This window comes from Symphalangus syndactylus, chromosome 17 (assembly GCF_028878055.3).
Source record: "Symphalangus syndactylus isolate Jambi chromosome 17, NHGRI_mSymSyn1-v2.1_pri, whole genome shotgun sequence".
NCBI classification, from domain to species: domain Eukaryota; kingdom Metazoa; phylum Chordata; class Mammalia; order Primates; family Hylobatidae; genus Symphalangus; species Symphalangus syndactylus.
In genome coordinates, this window is record NC_072439.2 from 12,221,262 (window position 1) to 12,245,109 (window position 23,848).

At 53.5% G+C, this 23,848-nt stretch overlaps 2 protein-coding genes and 1 pseudogene across 2 annotated transcripts in view; all 3 read right to left on the bottom strand.

The window, feature by feature from the left end:
• Nucleotides 1-456: 456 nt before the first annotated feature.
• Nucleotides 457-551, bottom strand: LOC129467122 (uncharacterized; annotated as a pseudogene).
• Nucleotides 552-9,023: 8,472 nt separating this feature from the next.
• LOC134733010 (uncharacterized) lies at nucleotides 9,024-10,141 on the bottom strand (the record flags this gene model as incomplete). Its single annotated transcript, XM_063620683.1, is given in 3 exon segments — nucleotides 9,024-9,767; nucleotides 9,770-9,994; nucleotides 9,997-10,141. Coding segments are annotated over 3 exon segments (489 nt in total), but the record flags the coding sequence as incomplete, so codon positions are not given.
• Nucleotides 9,024-23,848, bottom strand: part of GNG7 (G protein subunit gamma 7) — a 185,336-nt gene continuing 170,511 nt past the window's right edge. Inside the window, exons 4-5 of the mRNA XM_055250252.2 lie at nucleotides 19,098-19,215; nucleotides 9,024-13,309 (exon numbers count right to left, since the gene is read on the bottom strand). Coding sequence (XP_055106227.1) covers nucleotides 13,184-13,309; nucleotides 19,098-19,178 — 207 coding nt within the window. The 5' untranslated portion in view covers nucleotides 19,179-19,215 and the 3' untranslated portion in view covers nucleotides 9,024-13,183. The remainder of the gene's footprint in view (nucleotides 13,310-19,097; nucleotides 19,216-23,848) is intronic.

Genomic DNA, 23,848 nt, shown 5'->3' on the forward strand with positions numbered 1-23,848 from the left:
TCACTCCCCATCCCTCTCCCTAGCCCCTGGCAACTCACCCTTCTACTTTCTGTCTCTGTGAATCTGACGACTCTAGGGACCTCATATAAGGGTAACTTTAAAAATTTTTAAATTATTATTATTATTTTTTTTTCTTTTTTTTTTGAGATGGAGACTCGCTCTGTCTCCCAGGCTGGAGTGCAGTGGCGCGATCTCGGCTCACTGCAAGCTCCGCCTCCCGGGTTCACGCCATTCTTCTGCCTCAGCCTCCTGAGTAGCTGGGACTATAGGTACCCGCCACCACGCCCGGCTAATTTTTTGTATTTTTTTTTAGTAGAGACAGGGTTTCACCATGTTAGCCAGGATGGTCTCGATCTCCTGACCTCATGATCTGCCCGCCTCGCCCTCCCAAAGTGCTGGGATTACAGGCGTGAGCCACCGCGCCTGGCAATTTTTAATTATTATTATTTCTTTTTTAAAAATATGAAATGCTTCATGTCATCCTTACGCAGGGGCAATACTAATCTTTGCATCCTTCCAACTTTTTGAATATGTGCTACTGAAGTGAGCATGTTGTAGGGGTAAGGTTTTGTTTTTTTGCTTTTTTTAAAAATTTTGAGATGGAGTTTTGCTCTTGTTGCAATGATGCAATCTCATCTCACTGCAATCTCTGCCTCCCAGGTTCAAGTGATTCTCCTGCCTTAGCCTCCTGAGTAGCTGGGATCACAGGCATGCGCCACCACGTCCAGCTAATTTTGTATTTCTAGTAGAGACGGGGTTTCGCCACGTTGGTCGAGCTGGTTTCGAACTCCTGACCTCAGGTGATCCACCCACCTTGGCCTCCCAAAGTGCTGGGATTACAGGCGTGAGCCACTGTACCCGGCCAGTAAAGGCTTTAAATGTTTAATGACTTCAATCTGTTGTGACTTTTTTTCTTTCCTAATAGCTTAAGCAAACCCCTTCTGGAATATCTGAAAAATATTTTGGTGGATGTATGAGACAGGGCCGACTTCATGGGTGTGCGACTTGTGAGTCACCCAGGGCCCCATGATCAGAAGGGCTGTGTGGTCGGAAGGGCCCCACACTTGGTTTAATGCTGCTGTCATTGTCTTGAAATTCTTCAACATTTCTGAAAAAGGGCCCTGTGTTTTCATTTTCTACTGAGCCCTGCAAATTATGTGGCCGGTCCTGGTATGAGACCCTCTTATGCTCCCCTGCAGAGCCTCTCGGCCTTACCCACTCACGGGCTACCTCTGTCGGGTGTTGACGGATGTCACTCAGGTGTGAACTCTGCACTTGAGCTCCCCCCTGCACACAGGCAGCCACAACCAGTCAGGGCAGAGGGGAGCCTGTGGCCAGTGAGGAGCCAGTGAGTCAACCTCCAGGCAGTGCAGAGGTGAGCCTGTGACCAGTGAGTCACCAGTGAGTCAACCTCCTCCCATCTATGGGCCCTGAGATGCCGCCTCTGTGAGCTTGCGGGGACACGGGCGCCTATATTAAGCTGAGGCTGAGGCAGTGACACACCCTCTTCTGGGCCTGCTCTCGCTCCCTGCTTCACTGTCCTGGTCCCTCCCTCTCGTACGGAGGATCAGACTGGACTCCCCCAGAAAACAAGAGCACATCAACCTTCTGTCTCAGGCTCTGCCTCTGGGCAGCCCAAGCAGTGGTTGGCTGAATAGCAGCTGGCAAAGATGTCCTTGTTCTAATTCCCGGAACACAGGGGTGTGTCACCTTCCACGGCAACAGACACTCTGCAGGTGCGATTGAGTGAAGGACTCTGAGATGGGAGAGCAGCCTGGATGGTCTGCAGGTCCCAGTGTCCTCACAGGGTCCCTCATAAGAGACTGGAAGAGGCTGCGCTCCTGGCTGTGAAGGTGGAGGAAGTCTAGGAGAAAATATTTGCTACACCTATAACAGATCAGAATGAACAAGCCTGCAGGTTACATAGGTAACCATGTGCCACGGTGGTTTGCCGCACCAATCAACCCGTCACCTAGGTATTAAGCCCCATGTGTTGCTGGGGGCAGTGGCTCACGCCTGTAATCCCAGCACTTTGGGAGGTCGAGGCGGGTGGCTTGCTTGAGGTCAGGAGTTCGAGACCAGCCTGACCCACATGGTGAAACCCCGTCTCTACTAAAAATACAAAAATTAGCTGGGTATAGTGACGGACGCCTGTAATCCCAGCTACTCAGGAGGCTGAGGCAGGAGAATCCCTTGAACCTGGGAGGCAGAGGTTGCAGTGAGCTGAGATTGCACCATTGCACGCCAGCCTGGGTGACAGGGCAAGACTCCCATCTCAAACAAACAAACAAACAAACAAAAAGCCCCACGTGCGTCAGCTCTTTATCCTGGAGCCCTCCCTCCCCTCCCCCTCATCTCATTGCCAGATGGCCCCAGTGTGTGTTGTTCCCCTCCCGGTGTCCATGTGTTCTCAGTGTTCAGCTCCCACTTATAAGTGAGAACATGTGGTGTTTGATTTTCTGTTCCTGTGTTAGTTTGCTGAGGATAACGGCTTCCAGCTCCATCCATGTCCCTGCAAAGGACATGATCCCGTTCCTTTTTATGGCTGCATAATATTCCATGCTGTGTATGTACAACTTTTTTTTTTTTTTTTTTTTTGAGACGGAGTCTCGCTCTGTCGCCCAGGCTGGAGTGCAGTGGCACGATCTCAGCTCACTGCAACTTCCACCTCCCGGGTTCGAGCAATTCTCCTGCCTCAGCCTCCCGAGTAGCTGGGACTATAGGCGCCCACCACCACGCCCAGCTAATTTTTTTGTATTTTCAGTAGAGACAGGGTTTCACCATGTTAGCCAGGATGATCTTGATCTCCTGACCTCGTGATCCGCCCTCCTCGGCCTCCCAAAGTGCTGGGATTACAGGCGTGAGGCACCGCGCCCGGCCCAACATTTTTTTTTTTTTTTGAGACAGAGTTTCACTCTGTCACTCAGGCTAAAGTGCAGTGACTCGATCTCAACTAACTGAAACCTCTGCCTCCCAGGTTCAAGCAATTCTCCTGCCTCTCAGCCTCCCAAGCAGCTGGGACTACAGGCACGCGTCACCACGTGCAGCTAATTTTTGTGTTTTTAGTAGAGACGGAGTTTTGCCATGTTAGCCAGGCTGGTCTCCAATTCCTGACCTCAGATGATCTGTCTGCCTCGGCTTCCCAAAGTGCTGGGATTACAGGCGTGAGCCACCCCACCCAGCCAGGATGTATCATTTTAAATCTTAGTTTGTGGAACAGTTTTCTAACTAAGCATGTCACAAAACCTAGAGAATCAAGAAAGGAACATGTTGATGAGTTTCGTGTGCCAGAGATAAAAATCTAAATGATAGTCTAGGAGAAAAAATTTGCAACACTTGTAACAGATCAGAATTAACAAGCCTGCGTAAAAAGTGTCTTTAACCCCAAAGAAATAGGCAAGTGATTTAATTAGGAAATAAACAGGCCGGGTGCAGTGGCACACACCTGTAATCCCAGCACTTTAGGAAGCCAAGATAGGAGGATCACTTGAGCCCAGGAGTTGGAGACCAGCCTGGGTAACACAGCGAGAACTCATTTTTAAAAAATTTTTAAAAATTAGCTGAGTGTAGTGGTGCTTCCATGTAGTCCCAGCTACTTGGGAGGCTGAGGTGGGAGGATTGCTTGAATTTGAGAGATCAAGGCTACAGTGAGCTATGATAGCACCACTGGACTCCAGCCTGGGCGACAGAGCCAGCAGGCCCTGTCTCAAAAAGAAAAAAAAAGAAAAGAAAAGAAAAGAAAAGTATGACTAGGCATTTTACATATGAGGAAATACAAATGTCTCATAATTCTAGGGACAGGTACACACATATGCTGGAATGCACACACACATACAAGTGTGTGTACAGAAATTAATATGTAGGCTGGGTACGGTGGCTCATGCCTGTAATCCCAGCACTTTGGGAGGCTGAGGCAGGCGGATCACCTGAGGTCGGGAGTTCGAGACCAGCCTGACTAACATAGTGAAATTCCCGTCTTTACTAACAATACAAAATTAGCCAGGTGTGGTGGTGCATGCCTGTAATCCCAGCTACTCGGGAGGCTGAGGCAGGAGAATCGCTTGAATCCGGGAGGCGGAGGTTGCAGTGAGCCGGGAACAAGCCATTGCACTCCAGCCCGGGTGGCAAGAGAAAAACTGTCTCAAAAAAAAGAAAGAAATAAACATGTTCATAAGGCACTTTATTGAAAGATAGTGTGTAAAAGTAGCAAAACTCAGAAATAATCTAATTGTCCATCAATAGTATATAATTTTTTTTTTTTGAGATAGAGTCTCGCTCTGTTGCCCAGGCTGGAGTGCAGTAGCACAAACTTGGCTCACTGCAACCTCTGCCCCCCAGGTTCATTGCCCGCCTCAGCCTCCTGAGTAGCTGGTATTACAGGTGCCTGCCACCATGCCTGGCTAATTTTTATTTTTTATTTTGGTATTTTTAGTAGAGATGGGGTTTCACCATGTTGACCAGGCTGGCCTTGAACTCCTGACCTCAGGTGATCCTCCGGCCTCGACCTCTCAAAGTGCTGGGATTTCAGGCGTGAGCCACCGCGTCCGGCTAAGCATGTAAATCAAATTACTCTGGAGTTGTTAAAATGCACTGATTTTTAAAAAATTATTATTTTTTTATCTTTTTTTGTTTTCCTTCATAAAAATGCAATGACTTAGCAAGCTGTCGGTCATAGGAACTTAAATGAAAAAAAAAAAAAAAAAAAGCTAAGCTAGCATCAGAGCAGTCTGTGTTGAGTGAGTCCAGTTTTGAAAAACAAATAGTGGGCCGGGCGCGGTGGCTCACGCCTGTAATCCCAGCACTTTGGGAGGCCGAGGCGGGCGGATCACAAGTTCAGGAGATTGAGACCATGGTGAAACCCCGTCTCTACTAAAAATACAAAAAATTAGCTGGGCGCAGTGGCGGGTGCCTGTAGTCCCAGCTACTGGGGAGGCTGAGGCAGGAGAATGGCGTGAACCCGGAAGGCGGAGCTCGCAGTGAGCCGAGATCGCGCCACTGCACTCCAGCTCCAGCCTGGGCGACAGAGTGAGACTCCGTCTCAAAAAAAAAAAAAAAAGAAAAACAAATGGCAAGTGTTGGTATGAAATAGTGCCAATCTCCACTACAGAAGACGGTCTTGGGCAGGTGTGCAGGAGCCCTACCGTCTGGCTGAAAATTCTGCCCAGTTCTGGCCGTACCACTTTCTAGCTGTGGACTCAAGGGAGCTGCTTACCTTCTGTGAGTCCATGTTTATTCATCTGCACAATCAACGCGTACAACCATAGCCCTTACCTCACAGCGTTTCCGGGAGGATCAGATGACACAATCTGAGGAAATGAACCATTAATGCTACTTACTGTCACTACTTTCTTCTGATGCCAACGTTTGTGCATGCCTAGAAGTTTGAAGGATTTGCCTCAGCTGTGAACAAATGGTGGCTACAGGTGCTGAGAATGGGTCTGAGGAAGGGTGTGGAGGGATCTTCCCTCCCCTCCCTTTCCCTCCCCTCCCCTCCCCTCCCTCTCTCTCTCCCTCCCTCTATCCCTCCCTCTCTCCCTCTTTTCTTTCTTTCTCTCTCTCCCCTCCCTCCCTCCCCCTCTCCCTTTCTTTCTCTTTTCTTTCTTTCTCTTTTTCTTTTTTGACTGAGTCTCGCTTTGTTGCCCAGGCTGGAGTGCAGTGGTGCGATCTCGGCTCACTGCAAGCTCTGCCTGCCAGGTTCATGCCATTCTCCTGCCTCAGCCTCCCGAGTAGCTGGAACTACAGGCGCCCGCCACCGCACCTGGCTAATTTTTTGTATTTTTAGTACAGACGGGGTTGCACCGTGTTAGCCAGGATGGTCCCGATCTCCTGACCTCATGATCCACCTGCCTCAGCCTCCCAAACTGCTGGGATTACAGGCGTGAGCCACTGCGCCCGGCCTCTTTTTTTTTTTTTTGAGACAGAGTATCGCTCTGTTGCCCAAGCTGGAGTGCAGTGGTGCGACCTCAGCTCACTGCAGCCTCCCGGGTTCAAGCGATTCTCCTGCCTCAGCCTCCTGACTAGCTGGGATTACAGGTATACACCACCATGTCCAGCTAATTTTTTTTTTTTTTTTTTTTTTTTTAGTAGAGACAAAGTTTCTCCATGTTGGCCAGGCTGGTCTTGAACTCCTGACCTCAAGTGATCCACCTGCCTTGGACTTCCAATGTGCTGGGATTACAGGCGTGAGCCACGGTGCACGGCTGGATATATTCTTTTTTTTAACTTGCAAATAAAAAAAGGTAAATTAAGGATGACTTAAAAAAAATTTTTTTTTTTTTTTTGAGACGGAGTCTCGCTCTGTTGCCCAGGCTGGAGTGCAGTGGTGCGATCTCGGCTCACTGCAAGCTCCGCCTCCTGGGTTCAAGTGATTCTCCTGCCTCAGGCTCCGGAGTAGCTGGGACTACTGGCATCGCCACCACACCCGGCTAATTTTTGTATTTTCAGTAGAGATGGGGTTTTTCCATGTTGGCCAGGCTGGTCTCGAACTCCTGACCTCAGGTGATCCACCTGCCTCAGCCTCCCAAAGTGCTGGGATTACAGGCGTGAGCCACTGTGCTCGGTCTAAGGATGACTTTAAAATACTGTATTATTTTATATAACTTCTGTAATGATTATATTTTGTTTTGGGGACCAGGGAAAGAAGTGGTAAACCTTTTTGGCTTATTTTCCACGTCTTTTTTTCTGTGCATTAAAAAAAACCCACAGTTGATAGTAATGTGTGCAATTTTGCACGTAGGTTTTGTTTTACTTTTTTTTTTTTTGAGACGGAGTCTCGCTCTGTCGCTCAGGCTGGAGTGCAGTGGCACGATCTAGGCTCAATGCAAGCTCCACCTCCCAGGTTCATGCCATTCTCCTGCCTCAGCCTCCCAAGTAGCTGGGATTATAGGCATGCGCCACCACGCCCAGCTAATTTTTGTATTTTTAATAGAGACGGCGTTTCACCGTGTTAGCTAGGATGGTCTCGATCTCCTGACCTCGTGATCTGCCCGCCTCGGCCTCCCAAAGTGCTGGGATTACAGGCGTGAGCCACCGCGCCTGGCCGCATGTAGGTTTTTCAATGGCTGTTATTTAAGCATCTTCCATGTGCTTTGTGTGTGTGTGTTTTTTGTTTGTTTTTTTTGACAAGAGTCTCGCTCTGTTGCCCAGGCTGGAGTGCAGTGGCATGATCTCAGCTCACTACAAACTCCACCTCCCAGGTTCAAACGATTCTCCTGCCTCAGCCTCCTGAGTAGGTGGGACTACAGGTGCATGCCACCATACCCAGCTAATTTTTCTATTTTTAGTGGAAACGGGGTTTCACCATGTTGGCCAGGCTAGTCTCCAACTTCTGACCTCAGGTGATCCGCCCACCTCAGTCTTCCAAAGTGCTGGGATTACAGGCATGAGCCACAGTGCCTAGCCAAGGATGACTTTCGAATCCTGTATGATTTTATGTAACTTCTTTTTTTTTTTTTTTTTTGAGACGGAGTTTTGCTCTTGTTGCCCAGGCTGGAGTGTAATGGCACCACCTTGGCTCACTGCAACCTCCGCCTCCTGAGTTCAAGTGATTTTCCTGCCTCAGCCTCCTGAGTAGCTGGGATTACAAGCATGGGCCACCACGCCCGGCTAATTTTTTTGTATTTTTAGTAGAAACAGGGTTTCTCCATGTTGGTCAGGCTAGTCTTGAACTCCCAACCTCAGGTGATCCGCCCGCCTCGGCCTCCCAAAGTGCTGGGATTACAGGCATGAGCCACTGTGCCCAGCCGCCAAAGCACTTTCTAGGAAGAGTGTACCCGCTTAGAGGTCCTTTGGCAGCATGTGACAGCTTGTATCCTCCTGTGTTGCTGCCAGCATAGAGCCCAAAAGCTTTTCTTAATCTTTTTTTTTTGTTTTGTTTTGAGACAGAGTCTCACTTTTGTTGCCCAGGCTGGAGTGCAGTGGCTCGATCTCGGCTCACTGCAACCTCTGCCTCCTGGATTCAAGCAACTCTCCTGCCTCAGCCTCCCAAGCAGCTGGGATTACAGGCACCCGCCACCACACTCAGCTAATTTTTGTATTTTTAGTAGAGATGGGGTTTCACTGTGTTGCCCAGGCTAGTCTCGAACTCCTGACCTTAGATGATCTGTCCACCTCAGCCTCCCAAAGTGCTGGGATTACAGGCGTGAGCTATTGAGCCTGGCCTTCCTCCTAGATTTTCTTTTCTTTTTCTTTTTGTTTTTTGAGACAGAGTCTCACTCTGTTGCCCAGGCTGGAGTGCAGTGGCGCAATCTTGGCTCACTGCAACCTCCACCTCCTGGGTTCAAGTCATTATCCTGCCTCAGCCTCCCAAGTAGCTGGGACTGCAGGAGCCCACAACCACGCCCAGCTAATTTTTTTTTTTTTGTATTTTTAGTAGAGACAAGGTTTCACCATGTTGGCCAGGCTGGTCTTGAACACCTAACCTCATGATCCGCCCTCCTCAGCCTTCCAAAGTGCTGGGATTACAGGTGTGAGCCACTGCGCCAGGGGTTTTTTTTTTTTTTTTGAGACAGAGTCTTGATCTGTTGCCCAGGCTGGAGTGCAGTGGCGTGATCTTGGTTCACTGCAGCCTTTGCCTCTTGGGTTCAAGCAATTCTCCTGCCTCATCCTCTTGAGGAGCTGGGATTATAATCATGTGCCATCACACCCAGCTGATTTTTGTAGTTTTAGTAGAGACGTGGTTTCACCGTGTTGACCAGGCTGGTCTCGAACTCCTGACCTCAGGTGATCTGCCTGCCTCGGGCTTCCAAAGTGCTGGGATTCCAGGCCTGAGCCACTGCGCCCGGCCCCTCCTAGATGTTCTAAGTACAAATCCGAAAGCTGAACATTCCTGGTTTGTGGTGCTGCCTCTCGGGGTCCCCTCCTGTTACCTCTCCCCTGGTCCGGTGAAGGGAGGGTGATGGGATGGTGTGCGGCCGCGGGTCCCCATGCCTGGAGCCAAGCCTGGGGCATCTGCTTCTATGCTAAGAGCTCCCTCCCCAGCAAGCCCCGGGCCAGGGAGAGAAGGAACAGCCCAGAGCCAGGAGAAAAGGGAGAGTGACGCTTTTTATTGTGTATGAATTCACGTTGTATCAACAACTCCACACAATATTAAAACACTGCGAGAAAGTGGGTGCGGCACACCTGGAATTTTAAAAAAGTCAGAAATAAAAACAACCAGACAACCCAATGCAGATGGCATAGAACCTGCTAGAACCACAGGCGGCGGCTGGAAACAGGAGACAGGTCTTTAGAAAGATTAGATTGGCAATGGTTCCGTGGACAGAGGAGGAGGCGCGGCTGGCCGGCATATGGCTTCTGTGCAGAGGGCCGGGCCTCAGGCCGTGGACTTTTTAATAAGTGACCCCTTGAGGAAAGGCGTGGTGGCTCCACCTGTGCCCGGAAGCCCCCTCCCGGGTCACTCACGCACGGGCAGGTGTGTGATGGCCGTCTCCTACCTGCCCCAGAGCTTGGGCAGGACAGGGGCTGTTAACTTGGAGATGGATGCGTGGCCTGGAGGCCTAGCATTGCGCCTCGGACACGGTGGCCCGCCGGTCAAAGTTAGCACGCAGAAGGAGGGAAAGAGGAGCACCTTCCGCCCTGGCCCAGCCGCCCCGTATATGTCCCCAGAGGCCAGAGGTCACAGCTGAGCTATCTGTGCTTGGCCTGGGGTTACCCCTGGGGAGGGTGGGAGAGGGGTGCATGTTCTGCCTCCTTCCTGGAGACAGGAGGGCAGGGGGGGCGGAGCTGGTCTGGGAAGGTGCCCAGGTGGGTCACGACAGGGTCGGGGCTGGCCCGCTGTGGCCCTCCACCCGGCAACTGGTGTCTTGCTCAGCACCGGGGAAGGCCCATTGGAGACCCAGGCTACAGAAGGAGAAAGGGCCTTCTCTCTCCCACTTGACGCTGCCTTCTGTGTGTGCGTGGGTGGGGGTAAGTGTCCTTAACTCTCTTGTCCCGTGGGGTGGCTGAGAGAGGCTCGTCTCCCCAAGGCTAGAGCTGCTGCTGCTACCCCCGCCCCCAGCTCCCCATCTGGAGGTGCACGCACGCTCCTGGAAACGCCCAGAAAACATTCGTTCACCCCAGGGATTCCCGGCAGAAAAGAACACGAGGCGGTTGGTGTGTGCTCTCGGGTGCTGCATCTGCAAAGGTATTTTCTGCAGTGTGGTCACTGAGGTCTACTCTAAAAGAAAAAAAAGTGGAGAATTTTTTTTATCCCCCCAAGCTAGAAAGAAACTCACAGGCTTCTGGTAATGGCCACCTCCCTGGGGTCCTGGAGATGGTGGGGTCTGGACAGCTCAGGGAACCCAAGGCCCTGTGGACGGTGAAGGAGAGGCCAGCCTGTCCTTCCCCTCCCCGAGCCTCAGTTTACCTAGAACGCGCAGACCCCAGGCTCTCTGACTTCTGTGCAGGATCCCGTCTGTGGGGCGGGAGGACGTGGCTTTAGGGCCTTTGGAGCTAAGTGTCCCTGGAAGCCGGGGTTTAACCCCACCGTCTCCACCAGCCTAGGAGGCCCGGCTGCCTGGGGCTGTGTCTCTGCAGCGGCCTCTGTTCCCCGCTGGCATTTCTGGGGTCACATCGTGAGGACACACCAGTGGGGCCGGGCTTGGCACAGCTGTGCCCCCTCCTCCCTGTGCCCTGGCAGCGGGAGTTCGGGGATTAAGGCCTCTTTTAAGGAAAAACGGGGTGGGGTGTGTTTGTTCCCAGTTACCAACATGGCTCGTTGGAAAGGGTGGAGGCAGGCAGGGTTTCCGTGCCTGGGGTCCTCCCAGGGTCCCTGGAACAGGCTTTTGTCCCTTCCTGCCATTCCTGCTATGGGTGGTGGGGACGCCCACACCCCAAACCCCGCCAGCTCCCAGCCCAACCACAGGAGGCTGCAGTCTCCAGGAGCCTCAGGGGCTCTCCTGGGCCAACAGCGGGTTTGGTGGGGAGGGCTCCCCGAAGCCCCAGCCCTCCCGGACCTGCCGTAGAGAGCTGGGTGCCTGGGGTGAGGAGCCCGGCTGTGGCCTGTGGGAGCTGCCCGAGGTTGAGGAGTGGAGGTCACTCCCCCCACACCTGCACACGCACGGAGCCCTCTAGCTTTGGCGAGGTGGGAACCCTGGCGGTCACCCCAGGAAGTGAACTGAGCAGGGATGCCTGCCTCATGGGCCTGCACGGAGGACCCGGGCAGCCGTCCAGGAACCCTCTCGGCACGGGTTCTTAGATGCCCGTCTCCACTGGGGCCGGAGGGACAGGACTAGGCTAGCTTTTTTCTACTACTTGCTTCTAGGCCAGCCCCGTGGAGGGGGTCGGGGCGGCCAGGCCTCCTGCGATCAGGGCTGCGTGGGGTCCCGGCTGCTCAGGACCCATCTCAGGTGTGGCCACAGGTGATGCCGGCAGGCCCTGGAGGATGTGGCTGCACCTGCTCCCGTCCGTGCCGCAGAGGAGGACACAGTCATCTTTCAGAAGCCTCCCCCCGACCCCATGACATCTTCGATTTCCACTTGCCGCTGGAAGGAGTGGCCCATCCTGCGTCTAAGGCATCTCTGGGCCTCAGACAGCCGTCCTGGGTTGCACGGGGTGGAAAAGCAAAAAGATCGGGTTCGAGCAACAGGGTAACGTTTTGAGCGGATGTTTCGATCTCCGGGACAACGTCTCACCTCCCAGAGTCCTTCAAAGTCACTCCAAGGTCATGGAACAATTTTGTACACACAGCAGCACAGGGTAGCCCCACCCGCCCTGCCGCGGTTCCCCAGCCTGCATTTCTGTTTGAAAAATGTCTCTGGTGGACGTCAGAGGGTAGGACAACCTGGAAGAGCCAAGGACGGTCAAAGCCTCTCCCAGCCACACGGATGCCTCGTGCTTAAAACACGCTGGGCGCGGTGGCTGACGCCTGTAATCCCAGCACTTTGGGAGGCCGAGGTGGGCGGATCACGAGGTCAGGAGTTTGAGAGCGACCTGGCCAATACGGTGAAACCCCGTCTCTACTAAAAATACAAAAATTAGCGGGGCGTGGTGGCGCACGCCTGTAGTCTCAGCTACTCGGGAGGCTGAGGCAGGAGAATCGCTTGAACCGGGGAGGCGGAGGTTGCGGTGAGTTGAGATCACGCCACTGCACTCCAGTCTGGGCAACAAGAACGAAACTCTGTCTCAAAAAAAGAAAAAGAAGCACTTTGGGAGGCCGAGGCAGGCGGATCACGAGGTCAGGAAATCGAGACCACGGTGAAACCCCGTCTCTACTAAAAATACAAAAAATTAGCCGGGCGTGGTGGCGGGCGCCTGTAGTCCCAGCTACTCGGAGAGGCTGAGGCAGGAGAATGGCGTGAATCCGGGAGGCGGAGCTTGCAGTGAGCCGAGATCGCGCCACTGCACTCCAGCCTGGGTGACAGAGCGAGACTCCGTCTCAAAAAAAAAAAAAAAAAAAAAAAAAGAAAAAGAAAAAAATCCAAAAACATGATGGGCCGGGCCGGTGTCGGCTCCCCTGGGGCAAGTCCTGAAAACCCGTTCCTGGCACAGAGGGGACCCTGCAGAAAGGACCCATGGCGAACATCACGCAGGGGAGTCATACTTGGCAACTTTTCATAGACAAAGCCCCCTCCCAACCCCCACACTCCATCGTGCATTTATTGCATGATGGTGCAGTTTAGCGACGGGTTCAACCATCACAATCCGAGTTTAGCCGTATGGAGTAACAATTTTTTAAATGGAGAGATATTTCCAAAAGACTTCATGACGTCACCTCCCCACCCCCACACCTCAATTTTACCTCTACTTAAAACAACACAAAGCCTTCCAGTGACCCTAGGAATGTGAAGTCTTTACCAATGACCAACTCTCCCGGAACTATTGCCACCGGGCGAAGTCACCTCCCTTTCCCCCTTGGCGCCGGTCCAGAGTCCAAATGGCAATTGAGAATTTTAAAAAATTGTTACCCCATCGCTGGGGGATTTCAGTTATTCCGAACGGGAAGTGGCCGTAAAGCCTCCATCCCTTTTGGCCCAAACTGAGGGGGCCATGGGGTTGGACCTGAAGATCCATCTACACCTACAAGGTCCATTCTACCCCATCCGGGCGGTGGGAACGCCTTTTTTTAGGGGGGGAGGGGGGATTTCTTTTCGAATTAAAGGTTTTGGGGACTTGAGATGTTTTGTTTGAGCTAATTAATGAATGATGTCCTGCCTGAGACAGAGAGAGAGAGAGAGAGAGAGAGAGAAAACATATGAGAACACAGTTATAAAATAATACAAGGTTTCTTGTCCTTAAAGGGGTTCTCAGAGGCAGGGACTCCGACCAGCAGGGGGTCGTTCCGGGCGTGTTGCTCACAGTAGCTCATGAGGTCAGACGCCGCTTTGGAGACCTGTGTTTGGGCACAAGGAGGAGAGAGGGGAGATATAAGAAGAGGCTGGCACACCCGGGTTCACAGCAGCACCATTCCCAACAGCCACAGGCAGAAACAGCTCAGGAGCCCATGGATGGGGGCGTGGGCAAACAGTGCAGCCCATCCACACACTGGAATATTACTCAGCCATGAAAAGGAGCGAGGCTCTGACATAGGCCACAGTGTGGATGCATCTAAGGGCCTCACGCTCAGTGAGAGATGCCAGACACAGAAGGCCACACGGTGTGTGATCCCATTTCTTTCCTTTTTTTTTTTTTGAGATGGAGTCTCTATTTGTTGCCCAGGCTGGAGTGCAGTGGCATGATCTCGGCTCACTGCAACCTCCACGTCGCGGGTTCAAGTGATTCTCCTGCCTCAGCCTCCCAAGTACTTGGGATTACAGGCATGCGCCACCACACCCAGCTAATTTTTGTATTTTTAGTAGAGACAGGGTTTCACCATGTTGATCAGGCTGGTCTTGAACTCCTGACCTCGCGAACCGCCTGCCTCAGCCTCCCAAAGTGCTGGGATTACAGGTGTGAGCCACCGCGCCCGGCCGTGTGATCCCGTTTCTATGAAATGTCCAGGACAGGCCTATCCACAGAGACAGGAAGGGGATCTGTGGGTGCCGGGGCTGGGGAGGGGCTGGGGAGTGATGGCTGATGGGGCACAGGGCTTCCTTTTGGGGTGATGGAATGTCCTGGAATAAACGTGATTGGGCGCACAGCATTGTGACTATATTAAATATCACTAGTGGTAAATTTTAGATGTGTCTTGGCCAGGTGCAGTGGCTCACACCTGTAATCCCAACACGTTGGGAGGCTGAGGTGGGAGGATCACTTGAGCCCAGGAGTTTGAGACCAGCCTAGGCAAGACAGTGAGGCCCTATCTCTACAAAAAATACAAAAATGAGCCGGGCATAGTGATGTGGGCGTCTGTAGTCCCCGCTAACTGGGGGGCTGAGGCTGGAGGATTGCTTCAGCCTGGGAGGTTGAGGCTGCAGTGAGTCAAGATTACGCCATTGCACTCCAGCCTGGGAGATGGAGCGAGACCCTGTCTCAATTAAGATAAATAAATAAATAAATAAATAAATTAATTAATTTATGTGTGTCCTTTCTCAAAATTAAGAAAAGTGCAGTGGTGTGATCTCAGCTCACTGCAATCTCTTGCTCCCCGGGTTCAAGCAATTCTCCTGCCTCAGCCTCCCAAGTAGCTGGGACTACAGGTGCCCGCCACCACATCCAGCTAATTTTTGTATTTTTAGTAGAAACAGGTTTCACCACATTGGCCAGGATGGTCTCAAACTCCTGACTTCAAGTGATCCACCTGCCTCAGCCTCTCAAAGTGCTGGGATTACAGGCGTGAGCCACGGCACCTGGCCTAAAAAAGATTTTTTTTAAAAAGAAAAGGCTGAGCTTCCTTCAGCAAGCGTTGCCAGATTTTGAACACAAAGGGTCAGGGACAGATTGACCCCGCTTTCGGAGCCCAAGACCTCATTCTCACCCCAAGGAAGGAAGGTCCTGATAGGAAAATGCTGCCTGCACATTTGATGAGCTCGAGGGAGGTTTCACAGTGACACCCGGCCAGGGAGCTGGGCCCAGTGAGGATAAGTCCGTCTCCATCTTTGTCTTGCAGCCTGAACCCCCTGATGACTCCGACCCTCTGAGGGGCTGATGCTTCCGGTCACAGGAGGGACCCCCAGCCCTGGGCTGCTGCCAGCCCGCCCCAGGCCACACGCCACATGCCCGTCTCTCCTGGCCATGCCTTTGGGGGTGCCGCTGCCACTCCCCGCTTAGCTCACCCCAGCAGGGCTGGGGCTGGGGTGTCGGGTGTCCTGGGTCAGGCTTAACGGGGACACGTCCGTCTGGCCCAGGATCTCATGCCGTAACCGGTAACTGTGTCTCTGTGGGACTCAGCGACCTTTCTCTCCTGGCTTTCTCTTCTGGAAGGCGAGAGGGTGATCACGGGGAGGATTAGATGTGGCAGAGGCGAGGGGATGATCCAAGAGGGATTGCAGTGTCGCTTCACGGAGGTGCCTTTGTTATCTGTTTTTGAGACAGGGTCTCACCCTGTCCCCCAGGCTGGAATGCAGTGGTGCTATCATAGCTCAATGCAGCCTCCATCTTCTGGGCTAAAGTGATTCTCTCGCCTCGGCTGGGACTACCCGAGTGGCTGGGACTACAGGAGTGAGCCACAACACCTGGCCATAATATTTATTTATTTATTTATGTATTTATGTATGTATTTATTTATTTATTTAGACGGAGTCTCGCTCTGTCTCCCAGGCTGGAGTACAGTGGCGCGATCTCGGCTCACTGCAAGCTCCGCCTCCCGGGTTCACGCCATTCTCCTGCCTCAGCCTCCCGAGTAGCTGGGACTACAGGCGCCCGCTACCATGCCCGGCTAATTTTTTTGTATTTTTAGTAGAGACGGGGTTTCACCATGTTAGCCAGGATGGTCTTGATCTCCTGACCTCGTGATCTGCCCGCCTCGGCCTCCCAAAGTGCTAAGATTACAGGCATGAGCCACCATGCCCGGCTATTTATTTTTTTGAGACAGAGTCTCACTCTGTCAGCCAGGCTGGAGTGCAGCGGCATGAGCTCGGCTCACTGCAACCTCCGCCCCCTGGGTCCAAGCAATTCTCCCACCTCAGCCTCCCAAAGTGGCTGGGACCACAGGCACATGCCACCACGCCAGGGTAATTTTTGTATTTTTAGTAGAGACGGGGTTTCACCATGTTGGCCAGGCTGGTCTCAAACTCCTGACCTCAGGTGGCCCACCCACCTCGGCCTCCCAAAGTGCTGGGATTACAGGCATGAGCCACCGTGCCCGGCCTGGCCATAATTTTTAGAATAATTTTCTTGTACAGACGAGGGTCTCACTATGTTGCCCAGGCTGGTCTCAAACTCCTAGGCTCAGGCCATCCTCTCGCCTAGACCTCTGAAAGCGCTGGGGTTACAGGCATGAGCCGCCTCGCCCGGCCAGTACCTCTGCATCCCAGATCCTCCGTCCTCCTTTGGACCCCAAGGATATCTGGGACCTAGGCCCCTCAAATGCCCAGGAGCCTGTGGGACAGCTTTGGGGTCTTGCCCAGCTGGGCAGCCGGGGGACACTCATGCCCACAGAGTGAGCCCGCCGGCCGCGGCCTGTGATAACTCGGACCTGGCCTGCTTTGACTTCTGTTTGGGAAGCGGCCCTCCTGGACGACAGAAATAGCCTCCAGACCCTAAAATAGCTGGCACTGTGGCTCCAGCACGTGGCCACCTTGGCACCACCCCCCATGCCCACTGTGCTGGGCTGGTGAGCCCCAAGATCGTCGCCATTGAGGTTCTGTGGTTCTGGTCGCCGTGTTGGAGCTGGGGATATAAAACCTCAGGCGGGACTGGGCTCGGGGACGGGTCAAATCCTGGCTCCCCCGAGGCCCGACATTCAAAGGGGCGGTGGGGGCCCCTCCTCAACATCAAACGGGGCAGGATGAGTCACCGCCCTCCGCCCGGGCTGGGGGGGCTGGCACCCACTGGTAAAAGGAAAACCACTTCAACCAGGGCTTTCTCTTTCTTCAGCCCCAAGGAATGCTTTGAATGCTCAGGTCTGTCCTCCGCAGTCAGATTTCTGGAACATTCAGACACCTCGTGGGAGGCAGACCCCTCCCCTCCTGGCTGGATTCCGGCCGGCGGCAGCGTGGTGGGGTCTGGGAGGGCTCAGAGCTGCGCTGGAGGGAGGCTCACCAGCCGATCAGAACCGTTTCTGACTCCTGTGCCACCTGGCCAGCAGGGATGAGTCTGTCCACCCCCCGCTGGGAGCAAAGCAAGGGCTGGGCACCCCTTCCTAATAAATTCCCGTGGCCGATAATGACAAGCTGGTGACAGGTGCTGGAGAGCTGAGTTCTGAGTGGATACGTGGGGTGATGGCTGATTTTATGGGTGCACTAGGGCGGGCCATGGTGCCCCAGGGTTTGGTTAAAATTTTTTTTTTTTTTTTTGAGGCGGAGTCTCACCCTGTCGCCCAGGCTGGAGGGCAGTGGCGCAACCTCAGCTCACTGCAACCTCTGCCTCCCAGGTTCAAGATATTCTCCTGACTCAGCCTCCCAAGTAGCTGGGACTATAGGTGCCTGCCACCACGCCTGGCTAATTTTTTTGTAATTTTAGTAGAGACGGGGTTTCACCATATTGGCCAGGCTGGTCTCGAACTCCTGACCTTGTGATCTGCCCACTTCAGCCTCCCAAAGTGCTGCAATTACAGGCGTGAGTCACCGTGCCTGGCCGGTTAAATGTTTTTCTAGATTTTGGTGTGAAGGTTGTTTTTTCTTTTCTTTTTTTTTTTTGTTTTTGAGATAGAGTCTCACTCTGTTGCCCAGGCTGGAGTACAATGGCACGATCTCGGCTCACTGCAACCTCCACCTCCAGGTTCAAGCGATTCTCCTGCCTCAGCCTCCCAAATAGCTGGGATTACAGGCATGCACCACCATACCCGGGTAATTATTTTTGTATTTTTAGGAGAGATGGGGTTTCACCATGTTGGCCAGGCTGGTCTCAAACCCCTGACCTCAGGTGATCTGCCCACCTCAGCTTCCCAAAGTGCTGGGATTATAAGTGTGAGCCACTGCGCTCAGCCTGTTTTTTATTTTGTAGAGATGGGGTCTTACTATGTTGTTGCCCAGGCTGGACTTGAACGCCTGACCTCAAGTGATCCTCCTGCCTCGGCCTTCCAAAGTGCTGGGATTACAGGTGTAAGCCACTGTGCCTGGCATACAGAAGTTTTTTTTTTTTTTCTGATGTGATTCACATTTAAATCCGTAGACTTCAAGCACAGCAGGTGACCATCTGTAATGCAGGTGGGCCTCATCTAATCAGTTGAAGGGCTTAAGAGAAAAAGCCTGGGGTCCTCTCGGGAGGAGGGAACTCTGCCTCCAGGTGGCCTGGGGGTTCCAGCTGCAGCACCAACTCTTCCCTGGGTCTCCAGCCTGCTGGCCTGCCCTGCAGATTTCAGAAATTGCCTTAAAATAAATCTCTGTCGATCAGGCACAGCCTCAAGTGTGATCCTTGTAAAAAAACTTCAAACGGGCCTGGCATGGTGGCTCACGCCTGGAATCCCAGCACTTTGGGAGGCCAAGGCGGGCGGATCACCTGAGGTCAGGAGTTCAAGACCAGCCTGGCCAACATGGTGAAACACCGTCTCTACTAAACATACAAAAAATTAGCCGGGTGTGGTGGTGCATGCCTGTAATGCCAGCTACTTGGGAGGCTGAGGCAGGAGAATCGCTTGAACCCGGGAAGCGGAGGTTGCAGTGAGCCGAGATCGCGCCACGGCACTCCAGCCTGGGCGACAGAGCAAGACTCTGTCTCAAACAAACAAACATCCTTCAAACAACACAGAAGTGAAAAAAGTAGACAGGACATGCCATCTCCTCCCGCCTGGGACTGTGTCTCTCAGTTTAATTTGCATCCATCACAGCCAAGGAGCAGCACAGAGCAATGCAGATGAGGACGACAAAGTGCTCTGTCACGATGACCGTCTCCACGGGGCCCCAGTGTGTTCACAAAGCACATTACATTGCTGCAGGAAGGCAGGAGATGGGTGTTAGATCAGCTGCCTCTTTCTGCCAAGGAAACGGAGGCTCAGAGAGGTTAAGGGAGGGTCCCAAGGTCACACAGCAAGAGGCACAGTTGGGGTGCAAGCGTCTGCCCTCTGGCCGAGCCTCCTATCCATCATTTGCAGGACATCTGTGGGTCCCTCCCCTCCTCTTCCTGGCGCCTGCTGGGCTCACCTTGATACGCTCAATCCCAGCTTCAATGCGTAGCTGTTCCACCAGCTTCCGGGCCTGGGCTATGTTGTTAGTGGCTGACATTGTCTGCCATTAGCTCTGGGCCTCGTTGTCCAGAGAGCTGTGGGGGAAGCAGAGGGGTGTGGGTCAAAGTTCAGGTCAGGCCTCCGGGTGGCAGCAGGGGCAGCGGCCTTGGCTCAACCTTCCCAACTCCAGGCACGGCCACTTCGCCTCTGAGTGGGGACCAGGGGCCTCCGTGTACACAGAGCTGGCACTCGTTTAACTCTCAGCATAGAGCCTGGCACACGGTCAGCCATCACAATCCTCTGTGAGAGTTTGCAGAATGAGGGAATGAAAGGGCAAAGGCAGGGCCGGGCGCGGTGGCTCACGCCTGTAATCCCAGCACTTTGGGAGGCTAAGGCGGGCGGATCACAGGGTCAGGAGATTGAGACCATCCTGGCTAACACGGTGAAACCCCGTCTCTACTAAAAAAAAAAAAAAAAAAACAAAAAAAATTAGCCGGGCGTGATGGCGGGTGCCTGTAGTCCCAGCTACTCTGGAGGCTGAGGCAGGAGAATGACGTGAACCCGGGAGGTGGAGCTTGCAGTGAGCCGAGATCGCGCCACTACACTCCAGCCTGGGCGACAGAGCAAGACTCCGTCTCAAAAAAAAAAAAAAAAAGGGCAAAGGCCCTCTGGAGAAGGGAGGACCCACAGAGGCTCCCTGGGGGCCTGCCTCAGTCTGTGACAGGGGTTCTTGCCCTCCAGGGGACACTGGGTGATGTCTGGGGACATCTGTGGCTGTGGGGGGAGCTCCTGGCATGGAGTTGGTTGGGTGGAGGCCAGGGACGTTGCTCAGCTCCCTGCAGTGCCCAGGACGGCCCCACACCAGGGAAGGATCCGACACTGATGTCCGTAGTACCCAGGGGAGACCCCGGGTCAGAGCAGGGATCACAGCAGAACCCCCATGACTGACCCCCTCCGTGTCTTTTTTTTTTTTTTTTTTTTTTTGAGACGGAGTCTTGCTCTGTCGCCCAGGCTGGAGTGCAGTGGCGCGATCTCGGCTCACGGCAACCTCCGCTTCCCAGGTTCAAGTGATTCTCCTGCCTCAGCCTCCTGAGTAGCTGGGACTACAGGTGCGGTATCACACCCGGCTAATTTTTGTATTTTTAGTAGAGACGGTTTCACCATGTTGGCCAGGCTGGTCTTGAACTCCTGACCTCAGGTGATCCACCCGCCTCAGCCTCCCAAAGTGCTGGGATGACAGACGTGAACCACTTTGCCTGGACTCTCCTCCGTGTCCTTCATCTTGAACCAGTCAGGAGCCCAGGCTGTTGCTTCTTGAATTCTCCTGGAACAACCCAGGACCTCAACAGGGCAGACGATCACAGGACGCAGAGTCTCTTGGGGGTCCGTGGAATCCCCAAAGATCTCATCTCGGGGTGACTCTGCCCTCCATGGAGCACTGGGTGATGTCTGGGACATTCGTGGCTGTCATGACTTGGGGGTACTCCTGGCAGGGAGTGGGTGAAGGCCAGGGATGCTGCTCAGCACCCTGCAGTGCCCAGGACGGCCCCGCTCCAGGGAACGATCCAGCCCCACGTGTCGGCAGTGTCCAGCCTAGAGAAACCTGCTTAGTAGGACCCAGCAGGGGGATTGGTGCTGATGGGGGTGGCAGGGGCAGGGGCCAGGTTCAAGAGTCCTGGGTAGCCGCAGTCCCAGCTGGGCGTCTGTGGGCAGCTAATTAAGCCGCACCCTGTCTCTGTCATAACTCATGGCATCGCTGTCTGTTTTGCAGAGCCAGGCAGCCGCAGAGAAGCCGAGGCAGATTCCAGAGTTTTCAAAAAATGCCTACTTAGTGATAAGAAGGGAAGGACCGTCCACGCATACCACACCGCAGGGGAATCTCCAGGGCCTGGGATGTGTAGCATATGCTTCTGTTTGTGTAATGTGTTTAAGAGGATTTTTTTAGACAAGAGTCTCGCTCTGTTGCCCAGGCTGGAGTGCAGTGGTGCGATCTCAGCTCACTGCAACCTCCGCTTCTCCAGCTCCAGCCATACTCCCACTTTGGCCTTCTGAGTAGCTGGGATTACAGGTGCATGCGCCACCATGCCTGGCTAATCTTCGTATTTTTGGTAGAGACGTGGTTTTACCATGTTGGCCAGGCTGGTCTGAAACTCCCGGCCTCAAGTGATCTGCCTATCTCGGCTTCCCAAAGTGCTGGGATTACAGGCATGAGCCACCATGCCCAGCCCAAGGACGAAATTTTAGAAATGGAAAACAGATTATCGGCTGCCAGGGATCGGGAGGAGGGGCAGGGACTGGGAGGGAGATAGGTCTCTGTATAAAAGGGCAACACAGCCAGGCCCGGTGGCTCTTGCCTGTAATCCCAGCACTTTGGGAGGCTGAGATGGGAGGATCACTTGAGTCCAGGAGTTTGAGGCCAGCCTAGGCAACATAGCAAGACCCCCTCTCTACAAAAAATTAAAAAATTAGCTGGGCATGGGTTGCACACTCCTTTGCTCCCAGCTACTTGGGAGGCTGACGTGGGAGGATCACTTGAGCCTGGGAGGTTGAGGCCAGACTGGGCAACTTAGTGAGACCCCATCTCTGAATAAATACGTAAATAAAAGGGCAACATGAATGATCCCTGTTAGTGCCTCAACTACGGTGATGAATCCACAAGCCTACATGAGTGATAAACTCACAGAGAGCCTCACACACTCACTCACCAGCGGGCACAGTACTGAATACTGCAGAACCTGAGTGAGGCTGGTGGGTGTGTGACTGTCTGGCTGCGATCTTGCCCATAGCTTTACCAAATGTTACCACCAGGGACGGCCGGGGAATGACACACAGAATTCCTCTACATTCTTTGTTAGCACTGGATGTGACTCCACGGCGATCTCAATAAAAGGATCAATTAAAAAAAAAAAATCCCTTTGACACCACCCAGCCTCCTTGGTTTCCAGCAGACGTCCCGCCCCCACTTTTTGGGGGCAAAGAAGGCCCAATCTGTCTGCTCTGGAGGCAGAGCCCACGTGTGGCCGCTCAGAGGGCTCTGATTCCAGAGAGCTTCAAAGCAGCCACAAAACATCCAACTCAGGGAAAACCGCCCTTGGTTGGGCTTAAAAATACCTAAATTACTCAGTGCTAAAAATACGCGCGCACAGAGAACAAACGGGCTGGCCCCACCTCCTGTTTTCCTTGGAAGGCCGGGGGTCCTATTTAGCATCCACACTCAGGAGTGTCTACCCAGACCCTGGGTCCCTGCTGCCCTGGGCAGCCACCCCCCGCAATTTCCATGTGAGCATCAGGCCCTGAGCCCTGCTGGCTTTTCTGTTTTGGGCGAAATTCCCTGCAAGATGCTCCCTTTCGGCTGGGTAATAACCCAGGCTTGCCAGAAAGGCCAGAGAGAGCTGCGCTGTGTGTGTGTGTGAGTGTGTGAGTGTGTGGGCATGTGTGTCTGTTTATTTGCATGTATGTCAATGATGTGCATGTGACTGTACACGTATGTGTGTGTACACGTGGTGTGCATGTCAGTGTGCACATGTGTATGTATGTGTACCTTGCGTGTGCATGTGTGTATACTGGCATGCATGAGTGGGCATATATGCGTGCATGTGTGTACACATATCTGCATGTGTGTGTACGTGTACATGCGTATGCATGGGTGTGCATGTCAGCATGCATGTGAGTCTGTGCATCTGTGCATGTGTGTACATGAACAGGTGTGTACATGTGCATCTGTGTCTATATGAGTGCATGTACATATCTACATGTGTGTGCGCCTGTGTATGAGTGTGTGCATAGGTGCATTTGCATATGTGCATGTGTGTGGGCATGCATGTCAGTGTGCACGTGTGTATGTGCACGTGTGTGGACATGGCACTGCATATTGTGCGCACACGTGTGTGGGTATGCATGTCACTATGGGTGTGTGCATGTGTGTGGGCATGTGTATATGTCACTGTAGGTGTTGATATGTGTGTGCGTGGGTGTGTACATGTGTGTCTGCATGTGTACATGCGTGTGTGTGTGTGCACGGGTGTGCATGTGTATGTTTGTGCTGAGATGCCGAGACTCAGACACAGATTGCATCACCCATGCAGTCGCCTCCCTAAGTCCCCGTCTCGGTGGTGTCACCAGCCGGCACTGACTCAGGAGCAGCCATGCCTCCAGCAGAGGACTGAGCCAACAGCAGCAGAACTGGCCACGCGCTGAGTCAGCCAGGAACGCCCCTCCCAGCTGCCTCCCTGCAGAGGCGCACGGGTGCCAGCACCCCGACCTGAATGCGCTTGCCTCGGGGCCCCCGGGAAGCTGTGGGAGGGGCGGGAGCAGGCAGCTCCGGGGGCAGGGCCAGGTGGTCAAAGGTGCACACAGTCCCCGAGGCACCGTCCTGAGGGTCGGGCTCTGCCTCGGTGCACAGGCCCCTTCAGGCAGGCAAGGAGCCAGGCGAGGCTCTCCAAAAATAAAACTGAAGAGGGACGCTGCCCGGCCCCGCGCTGGCCTCCTAGCAAAAGGCTGATAGCCACACCCGAGTCTAAGCCCGCCTCGTGCAGAAAAATCCCACTCGCGCCTGAAAGTCAAGAAGGATGAGTGTACCCCCCACCCAAGGACATAGTGGAAATCTGTGGTCGCTCAAGGGAGGGTGACCAGCCCCGAAACAGAGCAGACCTGAGCTGATTAGACACGAGGCTCCAGTGCACACAAGGGCTGAACAAAACCGCAGGAGAGGAGCTGGCAGCACCGGCA